Source organism: Hyposmocoma kahamanoa, unplaced genomic scaffold (genome assembly GCF_003589595.1).
Source record: "Hyposmocoma kahamanoa isolate Upper Pololo Valley unplaced genomic scaffold, ASM358959v1 217, whole genome shotgun sequence".
Classification (NCBI taxonomy): domain Eukaryota; kingdom Metazoa; phylum Arthropoda; class Insecta; order Lepidoptera; family Cosmopterigidae; genus Hyposmocoma; species Hyposmocoma kahamanoa.
In genome coordinates this window covers 504,346-523,253 of record NW_020653738.1, presented here as the reverse complement: position 1 = coordinate 523,253, position 18,908 = coordinate 504,346, and the positions used below count along the sequence as shown (strand labels likewise).

Here is an 18,908-nt window from a genome sequence, read left to right as displayed (position 1 = left end):
ACGGTGAGATCGCTTTTCGTCATCTTTTATTATGCGCGCTGCCCAGGAATGGAATTCCCTGCCTGCGACCTCGGAAGAAAAATAATAATGGAAGTGCCGTATGCCTCGATACTATTATTAACGCGCATATTGCATAATGAACTTTATTTCGAACAATTAAGTTTTTAAAATTAACAAAACAGTCATGAAGTTTTCGCTAAACTTGTTCGTTACTAGCGTGGAAAATTTGTGATGTTTACTTTTTCTCCAAAAGATAAAACTCGACCATAGTCTCGGATAATGTTTACTTTCATTTGTTACTGTCTTGTTTAATTCGATAGACAGAAAATTGAAATTTTATTAAAATAAGTCTCACCGATGGTAGATGAAATACTACTACGGCTAATATTTTTGGAGCGGCAATCATTTTGGCACTCCAGAACAGAACAATGAGGGATTTCTCTACGATTTTACAGAATTTGCACGAAAGAATGACACAACCATACCATACAAAGCGAAAATGGCGAACTGAGTTCAAGTAGATCTACTGTTGGCACACGTCAGACGCTAACTAACCACTTCTACTGTATTTATTGTTCAGTGCCTGGGACTGTGTTTCCGAGCATATAGGTACAAAAACTCGATACCAAATGACGGGACTCGCAAACGCAAAAATCTGAGGTGCATTGTCTGACACCCTGAGACATAAGTTGACAAGTCCTCTGTGCCTGTTATTTGACAAAACTCTTTCACAAGGAGCTCTACTGCTACTAAATTTTTATTTGTACATAAATTTTAGATTTACAAAGAATAAACTAATAACGTTCAATAAAAATTCAAATGAATAATATGTTTAATTGTTCGGATTCTATTTCGTAATGTAGTTTCCATATCGAATCAATTGATTAGAATCTATATTCCTATTGTAATGAAGATAATCTATACAGTGATGGCATCCTCATGTTTATTCAGACACAATGAAGTTATTAGGCCTTATATGTATATACCGTATAACTTTATATACTAAAAAGTAATGTCACCTACGTATTTGTTGTATATACAATAGACATCACAACACACAAACTCTTCCATATACAGGACAATATATTCACTATACTACGAGATAAGATTTTCAGAGTTCGTCCAGGGAAGTCTTTAAAGGGTAAGATGCCGGTGAAATTACAGTCACATAGGACTTGTCAAGTTGTGTCTCAGGGTGACAGACGCAGTGGCCATACCTCTCTGCTCTGGTACTCATAGCACAGGGAATTCCCTAGTTTAAAACCAGGCAATTAGGAATGCACGATTTTTTTCTTTGAGTCAATTTTTTGGATCGTAACGGATCATATGCCTCTGAATCGATCCATGGATCGCATCGTATGCTTTTGAATTGATATCATAAAAATCGTTTCAAAATTTGTAATAATAAAACACCTCTATTAAATTATTTAATTGCCAATCCTTGACAATAAGTAAACTTTTCATTAATAAGGTCATACAATTTAATGTCCAAAGCATTGTTCTCCTCTTTATTTTTCATTTCTTTTTAAACTCTTTATTTTTCATTTTCATTTAAACAAAAGTCTCATTTTACTTGTGTTTAAATTATGAATACGATCTAGACGATTCGATTCGCGTTAATTTTAAATCGATTTGCTTAAAAATCGCATTGAAATGAATGGATATAAAAAAATCGCTAGATTGTATGCAATTGAATCGATCTTCATAAAAATCGGATCGTAATGTGCATCCCTAGAGGTAGTTCATGTGGTTGTCTAACACTATTATCATATTTCCCACAGACTTAACATAGTTTTTGTCAACCTTTGACCTTATTATTATTATCTCAAGTCACTAAACGAAATTCGAAATTTTGTCACGATATGTAGAATTGTATTTTTTATCCTAGTTTCAAATTTCACACATGTCCGTTGAGGAATGGCCGAGTAATCCTATTTGTAAATTGTGGAATTTGAGTTCCACCAAATAAAGTTCTTTTCGAGAATAGCAGACAAAATGTCATAGCTCTATTTGAAACCCATAGTTGTGTTAGCGCGTTGGGATAAAACCGTTCGGAATTTCGATGCCCCTCGAAATGACGGCTTTCTTTATAGCCCTTACTTTGAGTGCTTTAGAGACGGATGAATTTGAATTTCCTTTTACGAAATATCGCAGTTTGAAACAGGTATTTTACACAGAAATATCCGTGGCAATCTAAATTGTTGCGGGACTTTAAAGAACCAATTTTCCTCGGTTGCTAGACTTCTTACCCTTCAGAATTTAACGGCTCCTAACTGACGCAGCCGGGAGAAATATTTGTATGACTACATTTATTTCTCTCATAGGTATGGGTATAATTTGTGGTTGTCCTATGTGTGTCCATGGCACAGGGTTTCCCTGGTGCGGAGCTATGAGTGTGTACGTTATTATTAGAATCGAGTGTCTAGCTCCGGAAAGTTCCAGTGCCCATTTTCACTTTCATTCATTCAAATTTCACTAAAAATGAGTGGACCGAAGTGGATATCAAAAAGCTTGTCCTACTATTGTAGTTCAAAGGGGCAATTTAATCTTACCCTAAACCTAATATGTGTTTCTTAGTAGCAGTAGAGCAACTCGTGAAAGAGGTCATCCAGAGAAGTACTGCCATCTTACCTATTTCTGCCGCGAAGCAGTAATGCTCATTACTGCAATCCAGTTATTTGAAGGGCAAAGGTGTTTATTAATTTACAGGCACATGGGACTTGTCAACTTATGTCTCGGGGTGACGAGCGCAGCGGCAGTGCACCTCGATATTTGTAATTTAAAGCTGTGAGTGTCACTTAGCACCATTTTCACGACTTATTCGTCCTGTCACATTAGTATCAGCCTGTATACACCAACTTATACAGTTTGATACAGTTACAATTATTTATGCGTGCGTTTATTTTGTTTCCGGTATTAATATATGCCATCTCGTCTAGCCATTACACGGCACGAGAGTTGGGAACTTTACACGTTTTCCATGGGCCCTGAATCATCTTTATACGAAATTGTTACTAAATATTCATTACGTATGTAACTTAGAAATAGTCATAGGGTATTTGCCGACACAGGGTGTCGAACTCTCGACCTTTCGACTGAAACGCAACCGTTCGTCAAATCTATATACACCTATCCTATTTCTAAAAGGATAAGACATAACTATTTGCATTATAATAACTATTTGATTCTCCTACAATCTTCTCATTTCTGGTTTTATACATAGAGAATCTCTGTGTTCGAGTTCAATAATGTTTTTCCAATTTCTCCAACTCGACTAGTCTTCGAACGTTATTGAAAGGGTAAGAGAATTTTATTACCGTCTTTTATTTCGACCTTAAATCAGTAACGATTACTTTTTATGCTTGCAAATTCAAGTTTCTCCTAAATCTCACGTCAGAGAAACTGAAGGTGTGGACGATTATACGTTCTCCTAGATGTCTGATGCTCACTGACCTTATGAGAATAGCACAGTTCTTTTTATAACATTGAAACAAAGAAACAGGCTGGACACGTCTGTCGAGCTGTGAGCAAAGACCACCCAGCGCAAGCCGGAGAATTGAAAGACCCAGAAGGTGATGGTCATATGAGATCTTGGCCTCGACGAGAGGATGGTAACGACTGGAAAATGAGAATAACCAGAAATAAATCTGAAATATTGTTAGAAAGTACGTTTGTGTGACAAAAACGTTCATGCAATCCATATTTATGTAAAATAATTTGTATTTTTAAGGCAATAAATAAAATCTATTTTATGTAATTTAATTACTTATTTATTCGTAACGTTTGTCTCCCCTTCGGAGTATATGAATCAGGGAGTATACTTCCTTTCTACGTTCGCCATCCGTCCAAAACAATCACTGTCAAATGAGTACTACTCGACCAGATTAAATGCCACGTATAAAGTTTCATTCGCATCATGCTTTTTTAATATGGTCGAGTATTATTTGTTTGACAGCAATTGTTTCGGGCGGCTATGTCGGACGGAGCACGGGACTCGACCCCAAGATTCCGAGGAAGAGTTCAGCACAGTGTTTCGAAATTGAGTCTACATATAATTATATCACTTGCTTCCCCGGCGAAGTGACACTTCGTTAACAAAACCTGTGGAACAAAAACTTCATAAAACTCTGTGAAGTCCCGTATTCCGCATTGTGTCAGTGTAGCGGTGTATGAAAAGAGAAGGTTATTAATGACAATAGATAACCGAAGGGGAAAGATGTTTAGGCATCTAATACATCACGATAGTTTTGATCAACGAACAGATATTACAATAATAAAGTGTACCTAGCGAATATACCTGAAAATTTGTCTAAAAATGATATTGGAAAATTATACTATCCATTTTGGAATCTAAAATTTAATCTTGCATACTAAAAATAGACGACAGTTTAACTTTGGTCGAAACTTCGCGGCGTTGGGGGTTTAATTAAAAATCTAAGTCGGCCTGCAACGCAGCGCGGCTTAAAAATTCTGAAATGTTATTTTAACATTAATACACGTGCTCTTTTAAAATACAGTGTGAAATAAAATTTATTTTTTGCCAGATACTGACCGCCATGTTTTTCCTTTTTTATAAATATGGCTCACATGACATATTATGTACGAAAATCATCTAGAGCGGTGGAAGAAATCCTTGATACAAGACATTACAGTGCAAGAGAAAGAAATATTTTAACTACTCTATCAAGTGAATAGGACACGATTGATTCAACAATCAATCGCGATACTCTCCAACATGTACTATTGCAATAGTGCCGATCAAACTCCGGACCGTATTTTCTTTGACTGTATGTACAACTTTCAATTGCTGGAAATAAGATAAATTTTGTTTTTAACGAAGACAGTCTTTTTAAAACACGAAATATAACACAACATTTTCACTCCCATTTGCACCGTCTGTAGCAGGGGGTTGTCCCCCCTAGTTCCCTTCAGCCCCCTCGAGGGATAGGGGGCCAAAGTGCTGTACAAACACAATACATGTCTAAACTGAATCGTTCGTTACTGCTATTGCGGTCGTTCACTGGCTTTACGGATTCTACAGGATTACGAGTAGAGTATTTGAGAATGTGCGATTTTTGTAATAGACATTTGAAGCTGGCATTTTGCTTACAACTTATACATATATGTATGTATGTGTTAACGGCAATGTGTATAATTCTGGGATTCTATACAATACCTAGTTATTCTATACAATCCCGGGCTTCTATAGGCAATGTGCGTAGTTAATATTTTTAACCGACTTAAAAAAGGAGGAGATTCTCAATACGATTGTATTTTTTTGATTTGTTGGTAAAAGGGTACCTCAGTCTTGGTCCCATTTACATTTGAAGAAAATATTCCAATACTAAGGGTGGCAAACTAGAGGATGAATCCGGTTTGGCACTTTCGGTAACCGATTCAATATAACTTGGCAAATAGATGTATTTCCACGAACTTTTGAGGTCAGTTTTTTATTATTATAACTATTATAAGTACACATTTCTTAAGCATTGTAAAGAATATCTATTGTATAGAATGCCGTAGATTTAGTAAAGTATTAAATTAAAGACAAAAAATCAAATTAATAATTTCTGTTTGAGGTTCCGAGCTGGTTCGACCACTTCTTGTAGGTTAGAATACGAAAAAGGTGCGAATGAACGAAGCGAGTGTGGCGCGGCAGCGGCCGGTCAGTGCCACAATCGAATTTGTTTGCGTCTCCGAGCTGGGCCAAAAATTATTATGGATAGCGTTTTTTAAGCAAAAGTTTGATATTCAATGCTGTACTTGAAACAAACAAAGAAAAACTGATGTTTGAATGAAACTGATGTGTTTAAATTTCATAGAAGACAAAGAATTATTAGACTTATTGTCTGATAATAACTTAATATAACAGTTTTGCTTAATGCTAATGCTTTTGCTTAATAACTGAACTGGAAATTTAAATTTTTATTGAATTGATATTTAATTATTTTTATGTGAAATTACTCCAATACTTGGTTATAATTATTAGAAAAAAATTCCTTCGATCCGGCCAGATTCGAACCGACGTCTTCTAGCATACCGTGCCAGACGCTATACCAACTAAGCCACGGAACGAACCAGCGGACCTCATGAATTTTTCTATGTGTTTGTTGTCGTGCCTTTTTTGTATTTGGTTTTTTAACGACTTTTTAGCCGTAGCGCCATCTATGAGAAATCTTAAGTATTTCGTCACCCAGTTAGATACCTTTACAGCTACCAGCCCTGGCTTGAGATGTCGCTATTCATTGTATATAAATTTTTATCGAATTGATATTCAATTATTTTTATGTGAAATTACTCCTGAAATGGAAATGTTTACTGAGGCGCAAGTGGACGGCTTTAGCGCCATTTTGCGGAAGTGGGTAGCGTCCCTAATGCGCAGAGTGCGAGGCAGCGCCAATGGCCTTCGCACAGTGGCCGATAGGAACGATGGGCCCATATTATATCAATGGGTACGGGTACACGTCAATGTTTAGAGGAATTACATCCACATAGTTTGTAAATATTTTGTTAACACTATATGGATATTTTGTACAAAATAAAGATTTGAATTTGAATTAAACTTTGATTTGTATAATGTATCAGTTTTTGTTGCATACTGGCTACTATTTTATTCGTAGTTAAACAAATATCATTTGTAATTTAATTACTAATTTTTCTAATTAGCAGATTTGTAGCATTTTAGTAGCAGTAGAGGTCCTTGTGAAAGAGTTCGTCCAGGGAAGTACTGCCACTTTATTTATTTCTGCCGCCAAGCAGTAATGTCAGCATTACTGTGGTCCGGTTTTGAAGGGTAAGGGTGCTGGTGAAATTACAGGCACATGGGACTTGTCAACTTATGTCTCAGGATGAGGCGATTTAAAGCTTTGTGTGGCACTGCTACTGTATGGACAGGCGTGTAGCTGACCATCAGGCGCACGACTTGTTCGTCCAGTTCTTTAACATTATAAAAAACAAAACTTGTGCGCCTGATGGAAAGCTACACGCCATGTCGATAACAGTTGCAGTGCCACTCAGAGCTTTAGATCGCAAAGATCCGAGGGGCACTGCCACTGCCTGCCTGTAATTTCACCAGCACCCTTTACCATTCAAAACCGGAACACAGTAATGCTGACACTACTGCTTGGCGACAGAAATAGGCAAGGTGGCAGTACTATCCAGGACGAACTCTTTCACAAGGAGCTCCACTGCTACTAAATATAGGTACCTAAAATAGCAAGTTTTATTTTTTTTAATAATGGTAGGTGTTGGTGAACTTCCAATCGTCGGAGGTTTTAGTTCGATTTCCTAAAAAGGCATTCACTGACAATTCCTTGAAAGCTGTATAAGTCGAAATTCTCGAAGTAATTTGAAGTCTAAACTTTACATACCATGACCTAAACTCAAGGCCAGTTAGTGGGATAGATAAAGTCTAAACTTCGAAATTACATATTAACTACAAACACTTATAATGTCAAAGCGAAATCTTTCAAACACAATAAGCTCTAAATCAATAATCCGCAAACGACCCTCCAGTCTCCAGTCTCACCATCTAATCCGGGGTGAATGAAAATCAGTGCTTACTAACGAAATCTCTGACGATACCCTCAATTGATATTCACCCCTTGTCTGGCACAACGACGAAATATGGAAGTTTGAAGTCGAAGAGTTTTATTGCTCTACTTCAAAGGTTTGTTACCTTAATGTTATTTGAATTTTAGTCTCTTTTCTAACCACAAAAAGCCTTTTCTTTGGTACCGCATTGTATTATTTAACTTTTGTTACAAATTTTCACAATATTACTTCGTTTTGTATTAAAATGATTACATTTACAAAGAGGTTGTGATAATCCTATTTAGAAAATAATGAGTTTTATCATTAAGGGAGCTTTGTAGCAGTAAAGCTCCTTGTGAAAGAGTTCGTCCAGGGAAGTACCAGGGAATGTGAGCAATACTGCGTTCCGGTTTGGAAGGGTAAGAACGGTGCTGGTGAAATTACAGGCACATGAGACTTGTCAACTTGTGTCTCAGGGTGATGGGCGCAGTGGCAGTGCACCTCAGATCTTTGCGATTTAAGGCTCTCAGTGGTTCTCCAACTGTATGGACAGGCGTGATGGTAAGATCCCTGTCATTGTCACTTGCCATCTAAATAAAAAAACACATTAATGTGGAATCGGCTTAAGCCGGCTAGAAAAAAAGCGTGACAATATCATCAAAGAACATTTTTGTGAAATTACTCCACTCGTTTGTTATAATTATTAAACAGAGATCGCTGAGTGAAGAAAAACTATCATAGATTTCTCACAAATGGCATGAAAAAGTCGTTAAAAACAAAAAATAAAGATCCTGCAACAAACCCATGGAAAAATTCGTGAGGTCCGTTGGTTTCCGTCGCTTAGTTGGCATAGCATCTGCTACGGTTTGCTCGCAGACATTGGTTCGAATCCAGCCCGGTCGAAATGAATTTTTTCTAAACAAATAACTATTACGAACCCCGAATACAGACGAACGACTCTGGGATCGCTGCGCCGCCGACGCGAATCGCACATCTTTCGCTTTTATTACATGGATAAAAAGCTTATTCTAACCGGCTTAATGAGATCAATTGCTCACTAAATTATTAAAGAATTCGTAACTTACTAAATCGGAGCGAATATTTAATACTAGCTGGTGACCGCGACAGCGTCAATTACTGTCGGGGTTAAGTTTGCTGCCACCCATATTTTGACGATGACAAAAATAATTCGTTTGACCAGGCTCGGCTCGTTTGTGTTTTTATGTTCGCCTGCCATCGTCACCTTTGTGTTATTCAGGATATCGTTTTCTCAAACAGTGGAATTTATTTTCTAATTTTGTATAATACAAATAATTTTGACTAGTTAGGGGTCGGACGCCCTCGCTGCGATTCCTACAGAGATGTGCGAGGTAGCTAGGCGGTGTGCTAGGAATAATCCACCTATAGGATTAAATAATTTTCCTAACCTCGCTTAGCGCTGCTCTGGTAGGAGAGGGCTAGCGGAATCAAGTATTTGTACATACAAAAAAGCGAGAGATGTGTGCGAGGGATGCGAGCGAGGAATGTGTGCGCGGTACGCGAGTCGTGAAATGCCACCGCTCACCCCACCACACCGCACCACACCCGCGAACAGCTGAAAAGACTACTCATCCTCACATGATTTGCGTGCCGTAATGTGCCGCCCAGGGCCATGGCCCCTCTGCACCCCCCACGGTGCGCCACTGCCGCGACTTTTAAGTATTCGTCCAGGGAAATACTGCCACCTTACCTATTTCTGCCGGCAAGCAGTAATGCCAGCATTACTGTGTTCCGGTTTTGAAGGGTATGGTGAAATTACAGGCACACGAGACTTGGCAACTTATGTTTCAGGGTGACGGGCGTAGTGGCAGTGCCCATCAAATCTTTGCGATTTAAAGCTCTGAGTGGCACTGCAACTGTTATGGGCAGGCTTACGTCCCGTCACTTGATATTATAAAAAAAATCTTCTTACTTGAAAAATTTTTGGTTTTCCATACAAAGTTTCATTCCCTATTTCACCACCTTTAAGATTCATTTTTGTGACAAAAAGTAAGTAAAAGCTATATCCTTCTTTTAGGTTCCATTTACCTATACCAAAATTCAGCAAATTTGGTTCAGTGGTTTGTGAAAATGTAACAAACAGAGTTAGGTACTTTCGCATTTATGATATTAGTATGGATGTCTGCGTTACCTTACGTTTTCACCTAAAGCCTAACACCGCTTGCGACGCAGTAATGTAGTGTATCAACACTGCACTAGGTTCCTTCACGTTTAGATTCAACTGTCCATTTGACATCAGGTGACATTAGATCAGTAAAAGCCAAGGTCATTCATATAAAAAATATCGACTTACGTAAGTCTAACTTATCCATAAGTCATCTGCCAGACCTGTTTATTTGAAAAGATCTAAAGTTACCTTTTTACTCTGTTTCAAAGTAACATTTTGGAAATTTTCATTGTTAGGTATGAGATTCAGAAGCGGCAAAGACGAATAATTTTCATGTGATATTGTACCTGCGTATTTTTTGTTTACTGACTTTCAATCACAGGATATCTCATTTTCAATAAACAATTTTGCAAAAACATTATTTACTGCATTGTTTTGCTACCCGCATCCGTTCACATAATCGCTTGTTTTGCTCGCCAATCATGAGAAGACATCGTTGTTAGCAATTGTTATTGTTGCAATTCTCAGCGCGTTGCTTTTGAAATTAGCTTGGGAATTCGGTCACGAGAGTAACCTTACTTGTATACCATCACATAGTCTATTATAGCTCACTTCTGAACACGGGACTCTCTAACAAGGCTTGGGGAGACACTGGTAAGGTGTTTTTTTACGATACCTAGTGATGGAATGTACAAGTCGTGCGCCTGGTGGTAAGCGGTTTAAATTGCAGAGTCGAGATACACTGCTACTGCGGTCACCACATCATCAATCACCCTGAGACATAAGTTGATAAGTCCCATGTATCTGTAATCTCACCAGCATCTTTACCCTATAAAACTGGAATGCGGTAAAGCTGCCATAACTATTTACCCACAGAAATAGACAAGACGGAAGCACTTCCTTGGACGAACACTTTCACAAGGAGCTTTACTGCTGCTAGAAGCTCTAATGCTACTGAGTTATAAAAACTTGGTGACGTATTTAGGGAACCGTGCTCAGAACGACCTTGAAAAAATTTGCTGTACATATCGTAGTGCTTTCTTTTTAAATAAACTCTTAAAAAGAGACGTAAACACACCGGTATTATTATACAAGCAAACACAAAACAGCATGGCCGCTCAAACAAAAACCGATAAAACAAAAACCGGGTTTCTATTAAATATTTACTCACATCAACGACTAATTGAATAGTAGACATTTTAATCACGCTGTTTGGTGTGGCCACATAGCATAAGAAGCGTGACCTTTACGAAGCCCGGTGAATGGAATAGTTGATGCGTGATTTCCAACAGCGGATGAGACAAAGGTTGCTTAAGAGTACGTGTGTGATGGTACGTGACGATCGTTTTATGTTTTAAATAAGGAACTGATTATCTTGAACAAAATTCGTTAGCTGTAGAGCTCCTTGTGAACGAGTTCGTCCATAGAAGTGCTGCCCCTTTACCTATTTCTGCCGGTAAGCAGTAAATTACTGCTTATGCTGGTGAGGTTACATCTCGCCTATTTAATGTTTGACATTGTTAAACTCAAAAATCCCGATTATTTTTTGTCAAAAATACAATTTCCCCATTTTTATAAACTGATCATTACGCGCCCCGCTAAGCGTACAGCGACATCGAACAGCAGCGTTCAACGACAGTTTTCGCTACCTCGCAACAAAGTTTTGGAATAATATCCTACCACATTTAAGACTTTTAAAATTTGAATGCACTTTCCAGGAAAATGTAAAGGCACCTCTTCTATACTTTCAAAAAAAGGGTATTCCACAGCGCTTTGCTAAGGTAGCGAAAATTGCCTACATAACATTGCGTAATAGCAACAATATTTACCTATTTATAATTAAATTGAATTTACTACAATAATCACTTAAAATTTCAATTTATAATTTGCTTATATTATTAACGTAGTTAACTCAAATCTTAAAAAAAATATCATTTATTATATTTATATTATCTTCCGTATTTATTTAGTTTCCAAATTATTATTTGTTTAATTAATACAACATGAAAATGGCGTCAGCTGGCTGGTTATCGTAACCGCGGCATCCTCTAGGTCATAGCTGAAAATCAGCGGTTTGCTCCTGAGTAAACACCGACGCTGAGCTATGGCCTTTTTGCACTGCTACAACACACATACATAACTGGGTGTTAGGCAGTGCTGCAACTCTGCTGGTTTTTTCTTTTTATTATATTATATATTTTTCTGTTATGTATGTGTGTCTGTAGATCCAAATAAACGTTTTATCTATCTTATCTATCTAAATTGTGCACATGGGACTTGCCAACTTATGCCTCGGGTGACGCACGCAGTGGCCATCCGCACAAATCTTCAAGATGTAAACCGCTGGGTGGAACTGTAACTTTTATGGACTGAATGTGTCGCTTACAACCAGGGTATGGAATTGTTAATGTCGTCATTTGGACTTATAAAAAAGCGTTTTTGGAACAAATTTGCTCTGGTGCACATTCAATTGGTGCATTACTTTTGGTTTGGTGATATATTTCTTAACGATTAAGAAATACATTATAAACATCAGCAAGTTTAAAGATAACTTAACTGAAATGTTTTAAATAATAATACTTCTGTTTGTACCTTCGAAGTGAAATTATGTAAAGTTATCAAGGTAACTAAATATTTACTTGACTTCGAAATTAAATGTTTCGAGAGGTGAAGTTTACCGAAACATAAAGTTTTCGCAACCTGAATTCTTTGCTTAATTTAGTTGACAGTATAAAAATACACTAAGTCTGTTTTTATTATAATATTATTTTATTGTAAATTTCATAAAGAGAAAGACAGAAAAAAGAAAAGATGAGTAAGGCTCAACTAGGCGAATATATATATATATATAGTACATAATAGCAGTGGTAGCGTAATAGTCTAACCTTTCGCCAATCAAGCAGAAGCGTGGTCCTTTGAGTTTTGCGAAGTTTAATTAGAAATTTACTATAAGCTTTTCGGTGAAGGTTAAAATTCTGAGAAAACCGGCACAAATCTGCAAAGCAAGTTAATGATGTGTATGAAGTTCACAAAGTACACCACACCCAAGTTCTCTCTTTGTGAGAGGAAGCCTGTACCTTTTTTTTATGTATCTAAAGGAGGCAAAAGAGCAGAAGAGGCGCTGGGTGGAAGGTGGTCATCGTCGCCCATGGACATTTGCAACATCAGATGAGCAGCCTATGCGCTGCCAGCCTTTGAGAGCCTGTAAACACGCTTTTTGAAGAGCCCCATGTCATAGCGCAAAGTTTTGCAAACATTTTGCAGGCTCGAGGAAGACACGAACGAGATGCCCGCGTCGTCTTAGAATGCCTGGCATCTGAGATGTGGGGATGGACTCTACTCCGTTGGCGGGAGGGGCCACGGCGGAAACGAGACGGTGGCACCAGTTCGAATAATTCTTCTAAGCACTCCCTATTATCACACAACACATCAAAGAGCCAACGTCTCACCGTAGGCTAAGGGGCTATATGCAGTCTGTGAGTTTGAAATCATCGACAACACGACCTACGTAGGATGGAGTCAAGTGGGCCAAGCTGGTATTTGGGAGCTCCTGCCCAGAAATGCACCTAGCAGTGAGAATATACATATAGGTTAACCATTATTAATATGCAATATAAATATTAGAATAGAGTAAAATATTACAGACATTGTTTAAAAAAATGTGATTTCACTGCGTATATAAATCCACCTGTATATAAGGTTGTTAAAACTAACTAGTGCACCAGTGAAGGTATACAACTTTTACTACACAGATCTCTCACAAACTGTAAGAAAAATATCAGCTGCTCACAAAATATTCACAACTACTAAATCAATTATCATACGATCATTTATTTGAATACCTGCTTTTTTCGTTATGTAAGACGGACTCCATGGCAAAAACTATTTGATTTTATACAGGGTTATTTTAAAATACTAACTTCGCAGGATTAGACTACTAACATCATAAACAATTTTGTTCCATGAGTTTAATACAAAAATAAATAGATTTAATAACTCTGTGCAGGACGGGGGTGAGAGTCGTCTGTGAGGACGCTTGCACATTTGAACTTATTCTACCAAATACAGATCTAAAACGTGTCAGATAGTCCAACAAAAACTTAAAAGTTTATTTTTGGTAAATTTATTATGTTTTGTAAAAAGTCATGGAAGAAAAGTTGTTGTTTATGATGTTAGTAATGTAGTCCTACGAGGTTGTTAGTGTTTTAAAAACAACCTGTATAGGGATTTAGTATTAAAATAGAGTTCTTTAATTATGTGTAAGGCCTCGTATGATATCAAGTAAATATAAACACTACGAGAATAACTAGACCATCATTGCCATGTCACGATCTGGCCTTCTGATGTCCTCAAGCGATCACTATAACATAGTGATACTCGTACCTACATTAAGTTCCACTAAGTATAAAGCACTATCGTTAAGCTATCAAAGTAGTCTCATTAGCAATGAATACGATTCAATTTATAAAAGTCTTTTATAGTCAATCTTTGAAAAGATCTTTGCTTGTATTATTTTGTTGAGATTTATTAGTGTTCGACAGGGCTTAGTACTAGGTCCATTTTTGTACACAGTGTATTTTTTTGCGGAATAGTAACGTGTTGCTGACCGAACGTAACATATTGTTATATGAATGCTTCAGTGGCGTAGTCAGAGACTTATGGATCTATACGCGCTATATACACATGTACCAATATCAAAGGAAAACATGGTGAAGAAAGGTCACTAATCCTTTCGAAGAGGCTTCTCGCCATGAAATTCTAATTAGTATTTTATCTTCAAAGAGCCTAAGATCCTTGAAAAGAGCCTCTACGAAGTAAATAGGCCATCTAGCAAACTCAAAGAAGCGACTAATCAATGCATATGGGCCACATCTAGGTCACTACAAGGATTTCTCAAACTAGATTCTAGGCAGTACTCATGTGAGTAAAATATCGTGACCGGATAGAGGTGCTATAAAAATAACATGTTTATACAGAGTATAACGAAAAGTATTAAAATATCAATGTAATATCAATGCAAAAAACTTAATTACAATTATTGACATCTCTAGTCAGCGGCTGGCATCTGTAAAGGTACCTTCAGAATGAAGAAAACATTTTCATAGATTTCTCACAGATGGCGCTACGGCAAGAAGTCGTTAAAACCAGAAACAAAGATCGGCAACAAACACATGGAAAAATTAATGAGGTCCGTTGTTTCGTTCCGTTCCTTAGTTGGCATAGCGTCTGCCATGGTTTGCCGGGAGACGTTGGTTCGAATACAACCGAATTGACGTGACAAATCTATTTCTTTACAGCTGACCAGAGATGTCGCTGTATTATTACTAATACTAAACTACTTGGGCAAAAAACAAGTTTTTCGTTATACATTTTCCGATCGTTGGCGCATATTTTGACGTAGGTAGAGTAAATCTCTTACCCATCGTACCGAACTCGCAACGAGAAACCTGTGAGTAACAGGTCCGAGATTCTATGAGCACCTACCCGCAAACTTAAAGTGTTACAAACGACTAAATGTTGTATAGGTACCCAACTGAAACTGCTTTTATTAGATAATGAATTTTACGGTGTAGAGGAATTTCTTTCGAAGAAATTGTAATTTAATTTTTATTCGACGTCGTCGTATTTCGACAAAATTCTGCGTTTATGTTATTAAAAATATGTAATTATACCATTATTATTGTTTATATTAGTGACGATCGTATTATTCCTTGACATTATATTTTAAATTGTAATATTGTGACATTGATAATATAAAACAAATGATTATATTTTTCTTACTTCTTTCATTTCACCCAATCATATCACTTCTTTTATACGCGCTCATCTACCTCCGACTTTTGCCCTGGCCACTTCATGGGCATCCTCAATCTCATGAAATATACGTCGGCCTTTCCCCACCGCATTTCCAACCGCATTGGCTCCATGTTTGTGAATTATTTAAGTACAATTTTGTTTTATGTCCTACGGTTGTCGGGTATAATTAAGACCTCGTTACATTTTCCAGGAAGTTTAGGAAAAAGCGATTGATTGCACTAAAATATATCGGATTATTAATAGTGGCAAGGTTCTCTGTTTCTTTACGATCACTCTACCTATCTCTACCGCATGGCAGCACCATCACACGTATAGGAAACATTTTAAAAATTAAAAATGGACTTAGGATCTTATGTTTCAAGGCTGACAACGCATTTGCATTATTTATGAATCATTCTGAGTATCACAAGTGACGATAAATATGTTCCATCAGGTGGTCCGTTTGTATATATATCTTTAAAAAAATCAAAATATCAACGGCAGCATGTCTTAATTTTTTAAAGAGTTCTGTTGTTCTATAAAAGCATTTGGTACTAAAAACATATCCTGTTCCCTTTAAACTAATAGAAGGTGAACAAAGAAAAACTTACAGGAAAATAAATTCCATGAGAATCAAATTTTTTAATCGAAAAAATGTTGATGAGTGTCAGAAATAGAAAATTGTAAAGTTAAATAAGCTTTCTCTTATTCACCTAAATGCCAACAACAATGCATCTGTCGAAATCATTGAAAGTCTATTGAAGAAAAAAAACCGGTTACGCCGGCACCCGGCACACCTCTAATTGTTACGACACTGTTTCGTTACATCAACGTTACGTCTGTTACCGGTGAAATTATGTGTTACATGCGATTTGTTTTCACTGATTTTAAAGACGTAATGGATTGAAAAAGCTAAGGTATATTCAATTTTGATATAGATTACAAAACATTTCTCTTGTTTTTAAGATCACTATACAGTTTGCGCTGAAATGTCGAAAACCGGATTTTGTGTAATTTAAATGAAAACCGAATGAAATTTGAATACTATCACTTAATAGGTCTGCAATTCGTTGGTACCCTGATTCCGTAATCTTACTCATTACAAAATGAGAAAATTTTATAGCGGATTTGATACGTTTATAGGGTGTTTAAAAAAAGACCGAGCGTGTGTGTCACCCATGGCAAATAGGTTTTAAATTTTAGAAGCTGCCTAGGTTGCTTTTAAAACTTTTTGACCACATTCAAATATTTACAAAACCAAATACTCACCCGCGTTGAACAGGAGCAAAACCGCGAGGTACAAGAGCGGCGGCGAGCCGCGCGGGGGCGTCACCCGCGGCGTCATTGGCCGATCCCAGCCGCCTTCCACGATATAACAATATACAACCTTCCACGAAAAACTTCTTCTGCACTCACACTTTACCGGTTTTTCTATTCACCGATTATGTTACGCACTATTTTGAATTATTTTTTTTTACAATTTGACAGATGACGTTTTGTCTTTTTAAAGTTTATATTTTTTTTTATTGCAGTGCGGCAAAGGTTGCGTTCGCGCTCACACAGAGCGCATTATACACTGACCGCTTGTGATCACTTTCACTACACTTTGCGTCATATTATGCTCACTGCACCGGTTAACCCTTTCACTGTTATTGAAATACATCTTGTAGACGATGTTTGGAACTTACCACTAATTATTGTCGACGTTGCAGTCTTTTTTTTGTATAATTGCTTTTGGTTTGTTTATTTTATTGCAAATAACTTATAGAACTGTGAAATTATGTTTTTGGTTAGTTGAAAACTATATAACATCACACTGTTAATACAATAGTGTTATTAACTCAAAAAGTGTATTTTCCCAGAATCGATGATAGTTTATTGAAATTAATGTACAAGTTAAAGTTTATAACAGACATGCAAACAATATCCTACTTGCCAAACATATTACAAAATAAAAGGGAAAAATTATTTTACATTTTTGAGTATGGACTGTTTTGTCCAGAATTAGCTTATAAAAAGTTTGTCTCATTTTGAGTATGTACTATACATATAATATGTAGTATGTAATTGTTTTTCACAACGGTTTTTTTGACGTGTAGAGATTCAAATTTTACATCCAGCAATAGTATCTTCAATTTCACATATTTTGAGTTAGACACTATTATAATAGCAGAGCGAGTAGTAGATGTATATGTGTGAAAAAAAGGAATTCAGGCTGGTGCATCGTCTTATGTTTACGTTGTATTTTATTTACATAAAAAAAAACATTTATTGTACTGTATATGATGTATTAGTAATATGGATGCAGACGGCGCAGAACAGTACAAGGTGGTCCTGAGTGGAACGGTATTATCGGGAAGCTCCACATTTAGCTAAGAATGTTTCCCGGTTAAATAATGATGACAGTGATGATGACGCGCGGTGGATATTTCCAAACTGTGAAAATTCTATATAAAAGAATAATCCTTTATGTTATTACAGTTTTAATCAGTGCTCTAAAAAACCGACCTCAAAGGTCATTCATCCCCTACTTTACCACACTTAGAGGTGGAATATTTTGTACAATGTAAACTTCTGAGGTATCCTCTTTCCAACAAAAAAAAGAAACACCAAAATTGATTCACAAATCCGCCGGCCGGAGTTATCGCGTAACATACATACAAAAAAAAACAGTCGAACTGAACACCTCCATTCTCTGAATCGGTTAAAAAGTGACTAGTTGTATGATTTGAACTGTTGCTGAGTGTACACTCTATATATTTAAATACACAACTGTGACCTTTACATGTTTCAAATCTAAACCATGCGGCAACGACATAAGATTGCGTTCTTAATGGGTAATTATGACAGTTCAGAACAAAATTAATAAATACCATTCCATATGTATACAAGGTGTAAATTTGAGACGGGGCAGCAAGGCCAGCCACCTTAAACGTTGTAGATACAGGAAAACGGTTCTAGAAGACTATCCATGAATTTTGAAGATATTTTGATTGGCATTCACAGATTTTGAAAAAATGGTACAGTTAACAAGATAAAAGGCAATTTTTACAAAACTTTTTTTTATGCCATTCGATCCGGTCTCTGTTAAGGATCAATAGTCTCTATGGGACCAACTGAGGTAAGAGTACTCGAAATGTCAGAAATCACAAAAAACTTTTTACCATTTCTTTTTTAACTTTTTATCGTTTTACATTTTGTAGGGACATATTTAGTAATCACTTATTCTAGGTAGTTAAGGAAACTAACAAATTGACAACTTTGAAAATATTATGTATTTCAAAATAAAAACAATAACAAAAACAAAATAACATAAAAATGTATGATAGTAAGTGCTCGAATTGATTGCCACCGTGGCGGATGCAAACAACAAGTAGCGGCTGAAATTTTACTCGGATGGATTCCATTGAAAATTGCTGCAAGTCCGTCTTTC

The 18,908-nt window shown here is 36.8% G+C and overlaps 1 protein-coding gene across 1 annotated transcript in view; it reads right to left on the bottom strand.

The window, feature by feature from the left end:
* Window positions 1-17,006, bottom strand: part of LOC113227801 (protein Skeletor, isoforms B/C) — a 54,536-nt gene extending 37,530 nt beyond the window's left edge. Inside the window, 1 exon segment of the mRNA XM_026460822.1 lies at window positions 16,745-17,006. Within this exon segment, the coding sequence (XP_026316607.1) occupies window positions 16,745-16,820 (76 nt within the window). The 5' untranslated portion in view covers window positions 16,821-17,006.
* Between the last annotated feature and the right edge of the window lie 1,902 nt (window positions 17,007-18,908).